Raw genomic sequence first — 20,202 nt, forward strand, 5'->3', positions numbered from 1 at the left:
GGTGTTGGTGTTTTGGTTTTCATTACTGTAAAGATAAGGGCAGCTGTACCTACCAGTTTTCTCCTGCAGGGGAGACTTGGGTGTGCATGCTGGAAACACAAGCCTGCCCGGCCTCCGGAGAGGGAAACAAGACACCTGCATGGGTCTCCTGCCCGGACTAGGAGTCTCGGTTGCAGGAACCGTGTCCGTGCAGAGCGCTCTTCCTGCTGGGCATGCGCAGCGAGTTGGAACGTACTTTGGGTCTGGCAGCCAGTCCTCTCCCAAAAGTCAGGTCACTGTCATTGTGCATGTGAGCATGGGACTGTTTGTAAGAAAGCGTGAGATGACAAGGCGTATAACAAAAGCAGGAAGACAGTAAACAGGACAGATGGGTCTGTTCTATTTATTTTATTTGTCTTCTTTATTTTTTATTTGTTATGTTTTTATCTCCCCTGCTCCTTGACCATAAGTGACCAAAATGTTGAAGGGTCTGGAAACCATGCCTTATGAGGAGAGACATAGGGAGCTGGGGATGGTCAGCCTAGAGAAGAGAAGGTGAAGAGGTGATATGATAGCCCTGTATAAGTATTTGAAGGGGTGTCATATTGAGGATGGAGCAAGCTTCTTTTCTGCTGCTCCAGAGACTAGGACACAAGGGAGCAATGGATGCAAACTACAGGAAAAGAGATTCCAGCTCAACATTAGGAAGAACATCCTGACAGTAAGAGCTGTTTGACAGTGGAACATATTCCCTTGTAGTGTAGTAGAGTCTCTGGAGGTCTTAAACAGAGTCTGGATGAGGGTACTTTGATTCTGTGTTCCTGCATGGCAGAAGGGGCTTGGACTGGATGGCCCTTGGGGTCTCTTCCAACTCTATGATTCTAAGACAGCACCTTCCTCCCTAAGTCCCCAGTTAGAGAAAGTAGTTGCTTGGCATCTCCTTCCCCATTTTTATTCCAAGAGCAACTTTGTTAGCTGGGTTAGCTTGAGAATTGGTAACCAGCTTAGGGACACCCGTGGCTAAGTGTAGTTATCCAAAGTTAGATCCCTCTCACCCAGTGTAAACCAAACCACTTACTTTTTCAAAAGTGCGATGTAGCAGTTCTGGTGGCAGGCCAGATAAATGCAGCCTTAGTACATATCAATGGAGTAACTGAAGCTGAGAGTAGTTGGCTTGTTCAGATGATAATATGCTGGGGCAAGCAGGGGTTGGCTGAGGTCAGGTTTGCATATTAGTGAATCTAGTGCCTTCTCTTTTTGCGAGAAAAGCCAAGGCAGAAAGTCGTAACCAGAAGGGTTGCGTCTGTTCGCTCAAAAGTACCTTTTACGTAAAAGTTGGTTTTGTTTTGGGCATGCTGATAGGATCAACCTTCTGGAGAGAACAACAAGGTTCTAGTCCTTTCGATTGTAATGTCTTTGCATGGATGCTAGGGAAGAGGAATAGCATTTTAACCATCAGAGATTGCATTGCTTCTTGCCCTTGCAGCTGGGAAAAGTGGTCTAAATTGTATTGTAATGTTCGCATCTTGTGCAAGATGATAAATTCAGCCTGCCCCCTTCCTTGAGATGGATTGCATAATGGATTCTTGGCAGTATCTTCCAACTTGTTAACTTTAAAATCTGGTGCAGAAAAAAACCTTTCAAATGGTGCCTGGTGTATATTTGAAGTTAAAACACCTTGGCTTTCCTATGAAAAGACAATAAGCCAATGCTTTTTTAAAAAAACGTTGGTTTTGGTCTGACGTGGAATTTACCATGGACAAAATTCTGTATCTCCTCTTTGAAACTCTAGACTTGATTTTACACTTGTAGTAGAATGGGAAGGGGGGTGAGATGGCGGAATAGACTATACCAGTGCAGAATATTGGTGCGAGTTACAGTTTTTGCATGTATCATTACATTAAAAAAAGAATAGGATAGGTTACAGTCAGCCCACCTTATCCACGGATTTTTTATCCACAGAGTCAAGCATTCATGGCTTGAAAATATTTTTAAAAGTATAAATTCCAAATGGCAAACCTTGATTTTCCATTTTATTTAAGGGACACCATTATGCGCTGCCATTATCTTTAATGGGACTTGAGCATCCACGGATTTTGTTATTCACTGGGGCTCCTGCAACCAAATCCCAGTGGATAACAAGGTCCCACTGTATAATCATAGAATCGTAGAATCGTAGAGTTGGAAGAGACCGCAAGGGCCATCCAGTCCAACCCCCTGCCATGCAGGAAATCCAATTCCAAGCATCCCCGACTGATGGCCATCCAGCCTCTGCTTAAAGACCTCCAAGGAAGGAGACTTCACTACACTCCGAGGGAGTTTGTTCCACTGTCGAACAGCCCTTACTGTCAGGAAGTTCCTCCTAATGTTGAGGTGGAATCTCTTTTCCTGGAGCTTGCATCCATTGCTCTGGGTCCTGGTCTCTGGAGCAGCAGAAAACAAGCTTGTTCCCTCCTCAATATGACACCCCTTCAAATATTTAAACAGGGCTATCATATCACCTCTTAATCTTCTCTTCTCCAGGCTAAACATCCCCAGCTCCCTGAGTCATTCCTCATAGGGCATGGTTTTCAGACCCTTCACCATTTTAGTCGCCCTCCTTTGGACACGTTTAAGTTTCTCAATGTCCTTTTTGAATTGTGGTGCCCAGAACTGGACACAATATTCCAGGTGGGGCCTGACCAGAGCAGAATACAGTGGCACTATTACTTCTCTTGATCTAGACACTATACTTTTATTGATGCAGCCTAAAATTGCATAATATTTCTTCTCTCTGTGCTAGCTTCCAATTTGCAAGTTACGTGATTTCAAATGGGCATTCGGAAATTGTAGTGCCTGTATACAGCCTGAAGGTCAAGTCAGGACTCAACCATCTCTTTGCATGTGTATGTTAGGCCTTCAAGGTCTAGGAACAATGGTCACATAGAGGAGCTAGTGGCGCTGGCTTATTTTCTTTTCATCGGGAGGCCACAGCGTTTCCACTTCAAATACGCACCTAACCCCATTTGAAAGGTCCTACTTGTAGGCTTCCCATAGCCCTTTGGCTATTCATTATGGGAACAAAATTCTTCATTTGGCTTAAATGGTCCTTTGAAATGTGATAAGAGGCACTCACCCCATCCCTGGGATGGGGATAGGCAATGCATTTTACTAGATGCAGCTGACCTCACTTCTTGTAACCGGTTTGGTCAGATCCCTGGGTGCCCTACCCAATTCGAATGGAGGTGCAGACATTTACCCCAAGTTTTACTTGTTAGGAAAAGAAAACCTCTGATGTTGCAAGAGGAAGAAAAAAGCGAGTAGGTCCTCATATTTCATGGGGGATGAGGCTATTGGTGACCACTAGTTGTCAGAGACAACACGACGTTATCTATCAGTCTTGTTTCACTTAACAAATAAATAAATAATAATAATAGTAATTTTTATTTAAATTTTCCTGCCTCTCCCTGTGGATCTAGGTGGGATTACATCAGGTCCTACTTGTAGGCTTTCCATATCCCTCTGGTTGTTCACTATGGGAACAAAATTCTCGATTAGATAGGCCTCTGGTCTGATGTGCCAGACATCCTATTATGTTCTTGTGTTCAGTCATTGCAATGCAAGTGGAAATTGCATGGACATCCCAATGTACAGTGGACCCTTGTTATACGCTGGGGTTTGGTTCCAAGATCCTTGTGGATAACAAAATCCGTGGATGCTCAAGTCCCATTAAATATAATGACATAGCAAAATGGTGTCCCTTATAAAAAAAAATGGAAAATCAAGGTTTGATATTTGAAATTTATACTTTTTTTGAATACTTTCAAACTGTGGATGCTTGAATCTGTATATAAAAAAATTGTGTATAAGAAGGGCCAACTGTATGCTCCTTTGCGTTCCTGAGAGTAGAAGATTGGATGGTAATAAGGCTGCCCTATGCTGCTTGATCAGTGAAATGGTCATGTAGAGGAGCCAGTGGCAATACTGTCTAGTGGAGTCTGGACGTTATAGTATGGAAAAGAAAGATTTTCAAGCCAGAGGCGTTTAGCTCTCCAGGGTCTTCTCACCCCGGTGGAAGTGCCCAGAACATGTTAATAGTTGCGCCTGCCCATCTGTAATTCATACCAGCTAGTCGGAGCCCAGGGCAAAACTGATGCAAGTATCAAACCGTGGGCATTTCTTTCAAAGCTGAGCATAAAAGAGATGCATGTTTAAGGTGCCTTCTCAATCAGACCTTTAGGCTATCCTAGCGAGCGACTGTCTCTTTAGACTGGTTGAGACTTTCTGAGTTTTCCCAGCCCTATAATCTGAAATTCTTTTAATTGGAGAAGGTTAATTGTTGGTAGCAGCATTGAGGAACTCCTCTCCCCTAGGGAGACTTGTTCTACCTTTGCCCTGTTTGGTTTCTTTTGAGTCTTTCTTTCTTTTTTTCTCAAGTGAAATTAGTTGGAAAAGGCATTCCCAGCTGGGCAAGTAATTTCTTTGCAGCTGCATTTTCCATTTTGCGGTGGATCTTATCTCAGATTTCCTGTTGGGTTTTGTACTGGTTTTACCGCTTCTCCTGAATGTTGGCTCAACGATCTTATCAAGGAGCGTTACCTTGTTTTTCTTTTATTTTTGTGGACACGTTTTTTAATTGTAACATCCCGTGTGCGTTTATACATTGCTTTGGATCTCTTTTCGGAGGAAAGGGACTAATAAATCTCTCTGTGGGCGCTCGCTTCCCGACCGCTTGACAGCCAAGGCGAAATGTAAACCTTGCGGATTGGATTGAGACTGAGTCATACTTGAAGGAAATCTATGGAAATCAATGCAACTGGAGTCAGTTATGACTTATTGAAGGCCCTTCGACGTCAGTGAGCCTCTTCCGAAGCTTGGAAAGTTACCTTTTTGGACTACAGTTCCTAGGATCCCTTGGCTGTCATGTCTAATGCCCATGATGGCTGGGGGATTGCTAGAGCTAAAGTCCAAAGAATATAATCTTTTCAATCTCTGGTCTGGTATGACTCACCCTGATTCTTGCCAATTTTGTATGTCTGCGTCTATGGGAAGAGAAAGTTCTGCAAGAAATTGACTCAGACAGTGAGCTGAATGAGTGTCTACTGAAGTGGCGTGTTGTTCCAGGGGCTTTCCGTTGTGTTGGGGTTCCCCTTCAGAGCAGAAGTAAGGGAATGCCCCACTGCCATTCCTAGCCATTGTGTACTTAGTGGAAAGGATAGGTAGTGTATAGACATCTGAAGGAGCTTAAGGTCAACGTGTTGAGTCTTATCAGCTGTCACAAGAAACATCCTTTTCTAAAGCAGTGAGCATAGAGGGCTCAGTGCTTCCAGGACAGATTATATTCTTGCCTTTCAGCAGGGGATGGTTGTTTTATTAAATAAGAGTTAAAGTACAGTACTCACATTGACATGTGGATAAGCCAAGTCGCGGTTTTTTGGGGGTCCATTTTTTGACCAAAACCTCTAGACTTATACATGAGTATATACAGTACATATATTTGAAGTACAAAATGTACATATAGATAGATTCATCTGAGATAAGATATGGTTTATGAATGCTCTACATTTACTAAGTGGATTGCTGCATAACTACGAGGAATGTGTAAATATCTGTATGATGGTTACAGGACGTAACAAATACAGTGCTGAGAAAATAACCATTTTGAGTAGTAGATGGATGGATGTTAGAGAGGCAAGGGAAAGGAAGGAGATGCAATAAGAACGTAGTAGAACCAATGCTGGTAGTTGATATATTGTAATAGAATTGCAGTATACAGACAGACCTGCCTCTAAAGATTTTCCAGATGTCTTGCGTTTCCAAGCTGTAGGCAGCATAGGATATGCTCCAGCAACTGTTTTCAAGGGAGATGCCCCACTTTGGTCAAAAACTACAACAAAACTTCGCCCGTTTCTTTCCACCCAAATTGTTGGTTCCATGTCTGGTTTCAAGCCATCTCACCCTTTCTGTGTACCTCTATGGTCTGCAGGTCTCCTTGAACATGGACGCAACTGGTCAGCCATTGCCAGGATGGTGGGCTCCAAGAGCGTCTCGCAGTGTAAAAATTTCTACTTCAACTACAAGAAGAGACAGAACCTGGATGAGATCCTACAGCAACACAAACTGAAAATGGTAAATACAGAGGCCTTGCCTCGGCGGGCGCATATCCTCAAATATCCTCTCGTGTCCTTGGAAGTGTGGCGGGAATAATTTTTATGTCCCATTCACAGTTTTACATCTTTAGATATATCTTTCTCCCCAAAGTTATAAATATACAGCTTCTTTAAAATGCCTGAAGATGGCCTTTAGAATGCAGCTTTGTGTCAAGATGTCTCCAGGCTGCAACTGAGAACAAGGAGCACATCTCCATTCTGCAGAACTGGGGGAGTGTTTGGCTGTTCTTTGTTTTGTTGCAATGGGCATACAGTAAGCTGAGTCTTTGGAACGGAGTGAAAATACTTCTAGGCACTTGGAAGTATTTACGTGTGTGTATGTATGTATGAGAGAGACGAGGGTGGAGAATGTGGTGTGTTGCCGTACGCACTGCTCTCCTCTGAAGGCTCCATTAAGTTGAGGGCTAAGTTGTGTTCATAGAGTGACAAAATAAGCTGGTGATGACAGATTTAGTTATTTTTAAGTACCCTGGGCCAGGTTGACATGGATGTCTTAGGGCAAGTTGCTCTTTGGATGGTACTAGTTTGAACAGTTTTATCTGCTGCTGTTGGTTAGAAACTCCGCAAGCCTCTCTCAAAGGCTCCCACCTTTTCTTACCAGCTTTCACCTTGTAGCTTTAATAACAATATAGCCCAGTGTACATAGAAATTAATAATAATAAGAAGAAGTAAAAGATTTATTTATATTTCCCGCCTCTCCCTGCAGATCGAAGCGGGATTACAACAGAGAGAAAAATACGGAAAAGCACAAAATGTAATGTTATAGGTTGAGGGGAGGAAGGAAGTGACTGTTCTCCCGTCTGCTTCCCCTTTGTATGGTTCCTTTAAACAGAAAATTGGCCCAAAGAAATAAAAATTAGATTCCCTTCCTTACGTAAAAACACTTCATCAACACTTGAAAACAGACACATATACTTAATTTCTATGTACACTGGGTTAGACGTCAAGACGGATCTCTTCCTGTGGGCCTTCCCAGACTGACCTCCCAAATAAAGAAAGAAAGATAGCTCCATCCTCCTTCAATCTGCCCAATCCATCCTGTTTATTTTAGGCTATGCTGCTGATGTGTAATTTTTAATTGTTATTGAATTTTACTATTTGTAATGGTGGGAGGGTTAGGGGTTAATGTATGTTGTATTATAGTTTTTTTTTGGGGGGGGGGGTTCGGGCTATGCGGCCATGTTCTAGAAGAGTTTATTCCTGATGTTCCGCCTGCATCTGTAGCTGGCATCTTCAGAGAATGCTGGCATGGAAGAGAGTTGGGTATGTGTATATGTGTATGTGTATAAATATATATATGCATGTGGTGTGACCCCACTCTCTTCCATGCCAGCATTCTCTGAAGATGTCATCCAGTAGCTACTTTAAAATGCACATCCAGAATGGTGCCAGGTGTGCACTGTAGACACCATATAACACCAGTCTTACAAGAACTACACTGGCTTGCAGTTTACATCTGAGCTCAATTCAAGGTGCTGCTTTTGACCAACAAAACCCTAAATGGCTTGGGCCCCGGATATTTGAAAGACCACCTCCTCCCATATAAACCAGCCAGAAATGTGAGATCCTCAGAGGAGGCCCTGTTTCATGTCCCCAAACCTTGTGAAATGACAATACCTGAAATAAATGAATAATAAATGCTAGAAGTTAATAAATGAATTGGAAAGCACACTGAGACAGCATATTATGAATTTATCCATGCTTACAAACCCAGCATCCCCTGCATGACGTTGTCACGACCGAACATAATGTGAAGCAAGGATTTGGGGCTGCTCTCTTTGGCCACGGCAGTATGTCAGGGAAGTAAAAAACGGATCTGTTGCTTTTTAGAAGTAGTCAGTTCCCATTACACATTGTTCTGTTTAAAAAGTAATTTGTCACCCCTGCAGTGCAAGAGTCAGGATTGCACAAGCCTCCAGTTGTTAAAACCATCTCTCTGCAAGGCTTGCCATTGGCTATTGAAGCTAGAGCTGGTGGGAGTTGGCGTCCAACGACATCTGGAAGACGTACAATTCGCACCCCTGTTTTAGTATTTTAGAAGCAACAGATTGTGTCCCCCGTTGCTTTTCTCAAAATGGGATCGATAAGAGCATGCCATAAAATGCATTAACCTCTATTGAAACTGCCTTTAAGAGGCCTTAAAAGTGTCCTTAAATTTGACTTTTAAATGTAGGTAGAAGGTGGTTACTTGGTATAGTAGCGAAGTGACTTTGGTGCCACTTATTCTGTTGGTTTTGGAAGGTGTCTTTGCCTGCACTGCGAAGAATTACTGTATATATTCATGTATAAGTCTAGAAATTTAGGTTAAAAATTGACCCAACAAACCTGAGTTGACTTATCCATGGGTCAATGTAAGTACTGTACTTTAAATCACACACACACACACACACACACACACTTGTCCCTCAATATTTGCTAGGGTTAGGGGCACAAGACCCCCGTGAAAATGGGAAAACCGCAAATAACAAAAACACCATGTTTTTACCTGGGAGGACACCTCTCTAGGAATCTCTGGGTCCTCCAGTGCACCTCTGTGGTCAACATCCGACAGACACTGACCATAGAACTTAGCTGGAGGAGCTACAAATGCCTAGCAGAGTATTCTCTCTAGAAATCTCTAGGTCTTTTAGTGCAACTTTTAGTTAAAGTTGACCATAGAGTTGCAGTGGAGGACCTAGATATTCCTAGAGAGAGCATATTAATCAAATCCATGAATAATCGAATACGCAAATATCAAAGCCGCAAACGTAGAGGGATGAGTGTATAACCATCTTCTTGTGAAAGACAAGAGTTTAATCTGCCCTGGAAGTACTGACACCCTTCTACTCTCTCATCCATACAGCCTTTAGTGTACGCACCAATAATTACGCCTGCTGGAATTTTGCAAGTTTGTTGGCATTGTTTTCCTTTGCTTTATCCTTTACATCCTTCACTACATGCCCCTAAGTTTTACCCCTGACATATCTATGGGTCATATCAAAATCCATAATTTTGTCCCCAAAATCTGCCCTCGACTTATACATAAGGTCAACTTACAGTTGAGTATATATGCTATATTCCTTGTAACTGTGCTTCTAACCCATTCTTTCCAAACTCTGGTGGTTACAGCATCCGGTTTTTTGCCTCAGTCCTAGTTATTATTTGACGAAACCACGTGAGGAGCCAAAGGTTTCCAGGGGGAGTTTGTGTTCAACACCTTGAGAGGTTTCCCCCTTTCTGCCTAGAAGCATTGTATGTTGATTGTGTCAACTCCAGAAGCGAAGGCATAAATTAAAGCCCAGTGTGAGCAGAATTTGCTAATGCTCTACAGCTCACTATGGAGAACCAGCAGGCTGCCCTGGAGCTGCCAAGCACTGCAATTATTATTATTATTTCATTTGAAAAAAAGCAATGTGGGAGGTCTGGGCCTCATCGGCGATAGAGTTCTCCCTCCTAGCCCAAGGGGCACTTTGAAAATGCCACAGCGCTGTTGCTGCATTCAGGAATTTCTCTGGTGCGCTTGCTAAAAGCGCAAGCAAAAAGCCCATTAATCGTACCAGGAATTTGATCTTCTGAAATCTTTGGACGGGGAGCAGGAGGAGATTGAGTCTGGGAAGAATCGGGATAGGAAGAAGTATAAATTGGCAAATCTGTCATCGAGAATTTCACTGGGATTGTTTTAAGGAATGGGGATGAGTTGCAGTCCAGAGTTGAAAAGCACAAAAGATTTTCAATTCTGGATTATGTAGAAATGGATAAGCTGACCTGTCATATTAGAAATAAATCAGTAGAAAGATTTGATCAAGAGTGGATGGAGGTTTTGGGCAAAATGCAAGTTAAATTATCTGAAGGTTAGTCTAATAAGGTTATAATGTAGTTGTAATGGATATCTGTTGGATTTAATTTAAAGGGGGGAAACGAACGCATATCATCTACAGTGCGCCCTTGGCTTACGCGGGAGATCTGTTCCGGACCACCCCCCCCACCCCCCCACGTAAGCAAAATATCGCATATGTTTGAGCCCCATTCAAGTGAATGGGGTTTGTGCACACAGTGGCGCACTCGCGCCATGGGCGTGCACCCCATTCATTCAAATGGGACGCGCCACCCCACGTTCTCCCGTACAGCTCTACACAGCTTTGCGCATAAGCTCAAAGCCGTGTATAGTGCGCCCGCGTATAATAAAAATAAAAGACAAATATCTGATATAAGAAACTATTGACAAATATATGTTTTTAGGAAGGGTGCAAAAATAAACAGATAATGTGATCAATATAAATATGATGATATGAATAACTGTAAATAATTAATCAAAAGTCAATAATACAGACAAATTTAATTCACCATTTCGATATTTGGAAGTTGTTTTTATTTTATTAATTGTATTAATTGTATGAGTTAATGTGAGGTTTAAAAAAAAGAAAGAAAAAGAAAATCATAAAAGATGTAGCAGGAGACATAGAAAGAAATGCCCTGTTCCAATTAAATTAATATTAGAGGTAGGCTGCCCAAATGTTGGATGTGTTATTGTTGTGTGCCTTCAAGACGTTTCTGAGCTGTAGTGATCCTAAGGTGAACCTATTGTGGGGTTTTCTGGAGAAGATTTGTTCAGAGAGGGTTCGCCTTTACCTCCCTCTGAGGCTGAGAGCGTGTGACTTGCCCAAAGTCATCCAGTGGGTTTCCATGGCCAAATGATGTAATGTGAGTATTACAGTATGACTCCTGTAATGTGAGTATGACTCCTGTAATGTGAGTATTGGTCACCCCTCTTAATTTGGGGTCATCTGCACATTTCATAAGCATGCCCTCTATTCCATCATCCAAGTTGTTGATAAAGATGTTGAATAGCACCGGGTCATAATTACTTTCCTCCAAGACAAAGAGGAGCCATTGCTGAGCACCCTTTGGGTTCAGCCTGTCAACCAACTACAGATCCCTCTAATAGTTGCATTGTCTAGCCCACATTTTACATGCTTGTTTGCAAGAATATCATGGGGGACCTGGTCAAAGGCCTTACTGAAATCAAGATACACTATATCCACAGCATTCCCTTTGTCTACCAAGCTTGCAATTCAATAAAAAAAAAGAGAGATAAAATTAGTCTGGCATGCCTTGTTTATGAGAGGTCCTTCCACAGAGTACCTTTGTGATGTAAGACCAAGGGCCTGAACAGACAGGCCAAAATAAAACTGCTTCGGGTCACTTTGAAGGTATGCTGTTTCAATAATCTATGTGTCCTAAGAGGCCAAAGCTGCACCAAAGACATGCTCCAGTCTTAAGGACTGGAGCACAGCTTTGGCGCAACTTCTGTCCCCTTAAGATGTGTGTGTCATGTAAACAGCATACCTCCAAAGTGACCTGAAGCAGCTTTATTTTGGCCTGTCTGTTCGGGCCCTAAGTCATTCTGGGTTAGAGGCTTTTTCATGGCCATAATGATAAAATCTTTGGGCTAAATCCAATCTTAGTCACAACTGGAGTAGACACATTGAACTCAGTGGGACTTACATATTGGCTGACTAATGAGCCCCATGCGTTTCACTTGGTCTGCTCTAGCGAGGACTAAAATTGGATGTGCCACATTAAATATGTTGCAGTGTAGCCGTGCTTTTTCTCCCTTTTTATTTTCAGCTTTACTTGAGAAAAATCACCAAGCCCCACTTGGTTGGTTTGATGCGTATCCATGTACTTTTTCTCACTTTGTTTGCATCTCAAAAAATCTTACTTGCATATACATCCCCCCTCCACACACACAAGATAGTCGCCCCCATGTCTGTTTCTCAGACGCAGCATCTAAAATCCTTGTTGCTAATTGTTTGGCGTCTCCATCTCTCTAGTTGATGTCATTAGCCTGGATTGATCGTTTTCGTTGGGTAAATAACTTGAAGCAATGACAAGTGTGTGTGTATGTGGGAGGGTGGGTAAGTGGGTGGGTGGGTGAGTGATGTTTTTGCCTTAAAACAATGATCACTCAGCTGTTTCTTCTTGTTCTCCTCCTCCTTACCCTCTCTTTTTGAAATTTGCTATTGTTTGCCGGCAACAACAGATGCCATAAAGCTAAATACAGCAGAGAGGAGAGACAAAAGCCCTAGTTAATCTAGCTTGCTCTTTTTTCCTAAACATTTGACATTTTACATGTGTCGACACGAACAGCGCAGTCAACTTGTGGGCAGCAAGGAAGTGCTGAACTGATTTCTCGTTGGACAATGTCAACCTGATTTGTGAAGGTGAAGGCTTTCATGGCCGGCATCCATAGTTTTTGTGGATTTTTCAGGCTCTGTGGCCATGTTCTAGGAGAGTTTAGTCCTGACATTTCGCCAGCATCTGTGGCTGGCATCTTCAGAGAATGTTGGCATGGAAGAGAGTTGGGTATATATACTCTCTTCCATGCCAGCATTCTCTGAAGATGCCAGCCACAGACTCTGGCAAAATGTCAGGAATAAACTCTTCTAGAACATGGCCACATAGCCTGAAAAAACCCCAAAAAAACATGTCCACCTGATGGTTTATGGTGAAATGCAGGAAGCCAAATCCTTTGGATGGAAATGGGAGGAAGACAGAAGGATTTGTATTATGCTGAATCTGATCTTTAGTTCACCTTCTCAGTGTGCTCTAATGTCACACAAAATGGCCCATCTTAGTCCGTCTGGGTCTCCCCTAGATATTACATTTTACAACTCTATCATCCTTGCTTATTGCCCATTGGCCGAAGCTGATGGACGTTATCCATGTCAACCTTGTTTGGGGAAGCCTTGATTTGCGCTTTTAGCTTTTGGTGACCCACCATCCATTGCTGAAGGTCCCTACTCTTCCTCCTGTTGAAAACCACAGAAGCATCAAGGTGACAAACACTCCATAGCATCAATTTAGAACATTGGTCTCCACCCAAAGATCTGCACTTTAGTTACATACAGGTTGCTTTCTGTTGTCAAAATGCTCAGAGTGATACACCAATAAGATTTTTTTCGGGCTCTGTGGCCACGTTTTAGTAGAGTTTATTCCTCTAAAGATGCCAGCCACAGATGCAGGCTAAATGTCAGGAATAAACTCTTCCAGAACATGGCCACAGAGCCCGAAAACCCCACAAAAAACGATAGATGCCGGCCATGAAAGCCTTTGACTTCACACCAATAAGAGTTTGAAAACTTGACTTGCTACTTTGCCTTTAAAAGCATATCCAAACCAGCACGGTGAACATATATGAAAACAACAGCTGGAAGCGAAGGCTCAAATTTAGGCTCCGCAGTTCTGCGGAGAGTCCTGTGGGGGATGGTTTTTGCCTCTCAGTAGAAACTAAGAAAAGATGTGGTCTGGCAAGACTCCCATAGTAAGGCCTCCTTCTCACTGAGGTAGTAAACCTGTCTCCAGGCTGCTCCACTTTAGACTGCTTGTCCACTCAGACAGATGAATAAGCCTTCCATACCAAAAAGAAAGAACGAGAAAGCACCATGCAAATAATAATAATGATGATGAAAAAACGCTAACAAATTAGGGAAAGGGCTTGGCTGCAACTCTTCCTCCTCTGGGATGCTAATGTATTGCATTTCTATTCTATTTTTTCCTCCAAGGATCCTAGAGTTGCAAATATGGTTTCCTTCCTGCATTGCTGGGCAGCTCTGATGGGTCCAAGGTCCAATTTTGTTCCCAGGGACCTTTGCAGCTGTGCCACCTAATGTGAATTTTGTGTGCATTTTCCCTCCCAAAACCAGAAGTGCCTGGTAATTCACCTCTGGTTTGGAGAAAGATAAAACACCACATTTCTCCCACCCACCCCCCCAAAACCTGTGTCTTGTTCTAATGCAAAATCCGTTTTTGGCAGCTATCAGGAGCAGCAAATCTGGGAGATGATCGAGGGAATGTCCCTGCTAGGGAAGTCCAAGTGAAAGAAAATTATTGGGCCAAAATCAGCCAGCGAGCATCATGGTTGGAGAGATTTGAACCCAAGTCTTCCTAATACGTCCAGTATATATACAGATTGTAAACCACTTAGAGGCTGCTTAGTTCTGTATGAAGCAGTATAGAAATGTAAATGCTATCGCTATGGCTATAGTGAAAGTGTCAGGCAGCAAAGACTCTGGCTCAGATTCTCACTTGGCCACGATGCATGATGGATGACACTGAGATTGAAAGCTAATGGCAGTCCGAATAATAAGGTAGACATTCAATTCTAACATTTTGTGCTCATTTGTAGAGGACCGTATATACTAGACTATAAGTTGACCTCACATATAAGTCAAGGGCAAGTTATGGGGCCAAAGCGATGGATTTTGCTCTGACCCATGGATAAGTCGGGGGCAAAATTTAGGGGCATACAGCAAAGGATCTAAAGGATGAAGCCAAGCAAAAAATGTCAAAGAACTTATAAAATTGCAGCAGGCATAACTCTATGTGCTTACTCTTAAGATTGGATGGATGAGAGAGTAGAGGGGGTCAGCGCTTCACATATTACCCTCTTGCTTTTCATCAGGAGATGGTTCCTTCTTTTAAATAAGAGTTAAGATACCGTACTTACATTGACCCATGGATAAGTCGAGTCAGGGTTTTTTTTTGGGGGGGTGTCAATTTTTTGACCTAAATTTCTAGACTTATACATGAGTATACAAAACTGATGGTTAAAAAACACAGGGTTCAGCGCTCTCTCCTCTGGGAGAAGCCACTCCATTGGGTGTATAGGAATGGTGTTGTGTGATGCTGTGCACATACTGTCGCTGTTTTGGCCATTAAAATCCCAAGGACACAATGCACATCCTGCAAAAGTCGGAGCCTTCTTTTGAAGCGGAGGAGGGTGGGAGAGGCAGTTTGTCTTGTGACAGAGGGACTATGTCTCCTTCTCCCAGCCAAACGCTTTGATCAGCAGCCAGGAGGAGCATCTGGCCACCCAGCCCTACCTCTCTGTTTCTCTGTCCCAGCATGGATGGCTTGTATGTTTCCACAGCTTCTCCCCACATGCTCCGGACATTCAACTTCTAGCTTTAAAGGGCTGTCCCTTTTGTTAAAGAAAATAAACCTCACCTGGAGAGTTGTGGCGGGGGGACTCTCCCAGTTAAAAGCTTATGATGGAGCAAAGGAAGGCATCAGAGTCCTTCGACACAGAGAGCAGCTTCTCTCTCTCTCTCTCTCTCTCTCTCTCTCTCTCTCTCTCTCCATCTGGGCTCCATGCAATGCATAGAAAGGCCTGTGTTCTCTCCAGCCAGACACTTTTCTCAAAAGAGGGACAACTTTGCTGAACAAGATGCATTAAAATTTATAATCCTCCTGGATTTTCTTGGACAGGACCTTCCAGCTTTCCAGAGTCAACAAATCCCTTTTCACCAGGAATTTTCTGTGTTGCACGGTGGAGGGTATAGAGAAGGTAGATTGCAATTTACTGGTTGCCATAAGGTTGCCAATAAGCCAGAAATGACCTGAAGGCACATGACAACAAACATAGAGCAAGGGATGTGAGCCCAAATGTGAGTTCAAATTTTTGCTAAAGTCTAAGGGCCCGAACAGACAGGCCAAAATAAATCTGCTTCGGGACACTTTGGAGGTATGCTGTTTAAATGATGCATGCGTCCTTAGAGGTTGGAAGCTGTGGCAAAGCCACGCTCCAGTCCTAAGAACTGGAGCGCAGCTTTGGCGCAACTTCTGGCCTCTTAAGATGTATGTGGCATTTAACCAGCATACCTCCAAGTGGCTTGAAGCAGCTTTATTTTGGTCTGTCCGTTCAGGCCCTGAGTTCCTTTAATGGTCTCAGGCAAGCTCCTATCTGTTGGGCTCACTTCTTTCAGTCTGCATTGTGAGGCTGATGCTAATGTTGGCCAGGTATACGGAATTCTTGAAAGGTTTCCTACGATAATAGGCGCAAAACACTTTGAGCATCTACATAAAATGCCTCTCTTTCATATCCAGAAAGGAAGCTGGACAGAGCAAACCAGATGGTTGTATAAAGGGTCGAGATGAAGCTTCATTTGTTTACTTTGCTTTTTTTGTTACCTGGATTCGTAGTTGACTGGATCAACCCTGGCTCTGCACTCGTTTTCTGCTTCCGCTGAATATTAGGGATAGCAAAGTCAAAGGCTTTCATGGCCGGCATCTATCGCTTTTTGTGGGTTTTTCAGGCTCTGTGGCCATGTTCTAGAAGAGTTTCTTCCTGACGTTTTGCCAGCATCTGTGGCTGGCATCTTCAGAGAATGCCTTTTCTGAAGATGCCAGCCACAGATGCTGGCAAAACGTCAGAAATAAACTCTGCTAGAACATGGCCACGTAGCCCTAAAAACCCACAAAAAAACTATTAGGGGTAGCCTCTGTGATCACCATCATGTTTAGAGGCAGAGACAAGAACTCTCCTGCCATTCTCTCTCCCATTTTGAGACGCACTGGTATAGGATTCTGGCTTCACAACAACAGCTCTCCTATACCTGTCACATGGGTTTGCACAATGGGTTTAAATTGGAGGATGAGTCCCTCTCCCCCTGGCCTTTTCTCCAAACCTCCAATTACGGCAAACGCCATTCAGGGAGAACATCTGTCAACAGAGAGGAGTGCAGATTGGAAGGCTGGTTTTTGAAGTAGACTCCTCCAACCTAATCTCCGGCTCCTTCGGTTCGCATGAGTCATACAGAACATGAATAAGAGGCTGCAAGGCCAAGACCACTTTGCCATAGTAACAAGAGGGTCGGAGTGCTTGCGTTAGCACCCGACTGACGAACGGATGGGCTGCATCTACCGCTGAGAATGAGTGCTTACAGAAGTTGTGTCCCTGGACGGAGTTCAAGTCCAGACAAGGCTTTGCTCAGCGGAGGAAGCGGGCCCTCTTGCCATGCCAGGGACTTTGCCATTCACTTGTTTGTGTTGTGTGCTTGAATTTCCTTTTTTCCTTACCACAAGCCTGTGAAAGGGGGATGCCGTCACTCCCATTTTGCAGGTGCAGGGACGGAGGTAAGAGAAAAGTGCCTCCAATGCATGGGGAAGTGAGCTAAAAGCACATTTATTTTGATATTAATACAAATAAAAATGTAAAAAGAGGCAAACATTGAGAGATGCTCATGAAAATTGTTGTGAAAATTGAAGAATTTGTCAAACAATGTGTCATATAATTTTAAACATTACAACCGCATTGTACCCTTCGGCAACACCTGTTTTGGTGGAATTCAGAGACATTATTATTATTATTATTATTATTATTATTATTATTATTTGTATTTTCCGCCTCTCCCTACAGATCGAGGCCGAATTACAACGCAAAATGCAAGACAAAAAAAAAGCAGTAAATCATTACATTAATCCCTAGGCCCTCCCACCCTTACGATAATAAAATTCAAAATAGTTTAAAAAATGACATAATACACAGTCTAAAAGTAAGCAAGGTGGAGCCGACAATTTAAAAGTCTGGGAAGGTCCTCCAGACGAGATCCGTCTTGACAGCCTTTTGGAAAGCGTCTAGAGAGGTGATAAGACAGATCTCCTCCGGCAGGTTATTTCAGATTAATATATTAATACTATATTAATAATAATAGCCCTGTTAGTCTGGAATATCAGTATGCTTGTTTGGGTAGGAGCACCCCGTGGAATAATCGAGATAGCCAAATTAATTTTGAAGCGTCTTTGAGCCCCACTTGAGATGTAGCAAGTACGGCAAAAATGTTTGAACTAAATGTTTGAACAACGTTCTTTGCACCTTTTTGAAACGACGCTTGTAAGAATGTTTACATCTAGATAACATTTATAAAACGAGCAGCTCCAATACTGAGAAACAGTCCTAAAATCAGCTATGGAATTCCACGATGTACGCTGGAGTCACATAAATGTCCAGGTCCATTCCATTCAAACATTTTTTCCTATGGATGGTGCAGGGAACAACCTTATCTCTTCTGTAAAGCAAGAGGTTAGTCTCGATGTACTTCTCTGCTCTGCAGTCGGCACATGGGGACATGTGTGAAATTTGCTATGCTGCATCTGTGTTACAGCCCACACTGCACAAGGGGGCAAGTCAGCCCCATATCGCAGTGCAGCCTTGTGCCCCTATGTTCGTGTTGTTAAAATAGGGGTGGCAGAGTACATGTTCAAAGTGATTTTATCTGGTATGCGTAAGAATGAGGAACTTTTCAGCAGTGCCTCTCGCTACCTGGTTGTGGCAGTGTGTTGGAAGGCCTCATCATTATAGGACTACAGGTGGCCCCTGCAGGTCTAGGTGTGTACATATAACTGAGCACTTTATTGGATGCTGATGTGTATAGGATGCTTATCTAATTGTCATGGTTAATGTTGAGGATATTGTTTTGATCACTGTTTTATTGTGTTCTGTGGCTTCAAATTCTGCAAGCTACCTGGGAAGATTGTTCCGTAAAAGACAGCTTGTCGTCAAATAAATAATGAAGTACCGGCTGCTGGGGAGCAACAATAAGAGAAAGGTCTTGCTCTCTTGTTCTGCTTGTGGACTTTCCAGGCACATCTGGTTGGCCACTGTGGGAAAGAGGATGCTGGACTAACTCGCCCTTTTGGCTTGATCCAGATGAGCTTCTCTGATTGCTAAGATCATATCAGCAGGACTGGAAATCTCTTAAGCTACTTGTGGAATGTGACTGCTGCTAGGAAGGGGGCCAAATGCACAGCTGTAGATAGACTCAGGAAGATCCCTTTTTCTTGTGGAAGCCCATTGTGCCTTCCAGATCTGATGAAATTGCGAGCGCCCTTATGTGCCTGGTCTTCAACTGTGGGACGCTTGAGACAATGTGGGAGAAGCTGCACTCTGGGAAATTCAAGATGCTATCTTACTAGGCCATCTCAGATGTTGCGGTTTTCTGACAGCTCTAAGATGCAATCAGTCTGCCCAGATGCATGCAGTTTTGTGCTGACATGGTATGATCTGGTTGGGGCACATCATGCTGAAATGGTTCAACAAATGCACAGCCCTTTGACAGAATCCTAGAAGACCAGCAGCTGTTACCATCACCAGGGTTATCGTTTCTGAAAGCTTTTGTAACTGTTAGAATAGGACTACCTACTTTTGATTGAAAAGGCCATACAGCGGCTCTTGAAAACCTATTCGAAAAGTGGATAGCATGCCCCAGAACAGATTGAGGTATGCACAGATAAGTCACATTTCTTCATCGGTAAAATGGGACGATTTAGTCTCCACCATTTCAGAATGGTGGGATATCACAAGTTGCCTTCCATCAGCTGTCCGCCTAGCACAGTATTGTTTATTCCACGACTGTCACTTCCCTTGGTCTCAAACAGGGAAAGTGCTTTCCTATTACTTGCTACCTGTTACTGTTTGGAGCTGGAGAAGCTAGAGTTTGAGCCTGGGACTTTCTGTAATATGGAATGGGGCTCCGACCATGTTCTTTGTGCTAAAATTCCACAGAGGTTGTTAAACAGTGGTAGTACAAGCGTGGTATAGTGACAAAAGAACTAATGGTATGCATGTATATTATATTCATTCTTTTCCTTCTGCAGCACAGTTTTTTTAGATGCAAGGGGGCATTCGTCATAATAATCATTCTTCACACCAGCATAAAAGAGGCTTACAATGGAGTATTGCATTCAGAGAAAGCACATCTCAGGACCCACGTTCTCTGCCTTCTCTTCCCAGCCCTTGGGCTCTAGATACCTCCCATCCCTGACCACCCCTGTATTCATGTCTCTACACTACAATCGCATGTCCCTATTCTGCATAAACACTACAATCGCTTGTCCATATTGTGCATAAACACAATGCACAATATAGACAGTCCTTAGTCTCTGTCGGCTTCAAGCAGGATCATCACAGTCCTCTAGTGTTTTTCTGCAATGAAATATGGTCCCTGCTCTCACCTGCCTTCTCATTTCTTCCCCTTCCCCTTCATTGGCTTCTAATACAACTTCACATAGAATACTCTATTTTATATGGTGGGAATCTATTCATCTGTTATTGTTTGCCTTGCCTTGCCTTGCCCAGGAGAAAGAAAGGAATGCTCGGAGAAAGAAGAAAAAAGCCCCTGCGGCCCAAAACGAAGAAGCAGCCTTTCCTCCAGCAACGGAAGACGAGGAGATGGGGCAAGACGGGTCAGGCACCAGCGGCAATGAAGAAGAGATGGCCGAGGAGGCAGAAGGTATGACCCTTTTCTTGTTGCTT

General features: G+C 43.2%; 1 protein-coding gene across 14 annotated transcripts in view; it reads left to right on the forward strand.

The window, feature by feature from the left end:
- Positions 1-20,202, forward strand: part of LOC149281123 (nuclear receptor corepressor 2-like) — a 254,242-nt gene that overhangs the window by 180,201 nt on the left and 53,839 nt on the right. For all 14 annotated transcript variants that reach the window (XM_089499622.1, XM_089499617.1, XM_089499624.1 and 11 more), the window contains 2 exons: positions 5,945-6,087; positions 20,026-20,179. In XM_089499622.1, coding sequence (XP_089355748.1) covers positions 5,945-6,087; positions 20,026-20,179 — 297 coding nt within the window. The remainder of the gene's footprint in view (positions 1-5,944; positions 6,088-20,025; positions 20,180-20,202) is intronic.

Source organism: Sceloporus occidentalis, unplaced genomic scaffold (genome assembly GCF_023333645.1).
Source record: "Sceloporus occidentalis isolate IW3139 unplaced genomic scaffold, rSceOcc1.0.p SCAF_138, whole genome shotgun sequence".
Classification (NCBI taxonomy): Eukaryota; Metazoa; Chordata; class Lepidosauria; order Squamata; family Phrynosomatidae; genus Sceloporus; species Sceloporus occidentalis.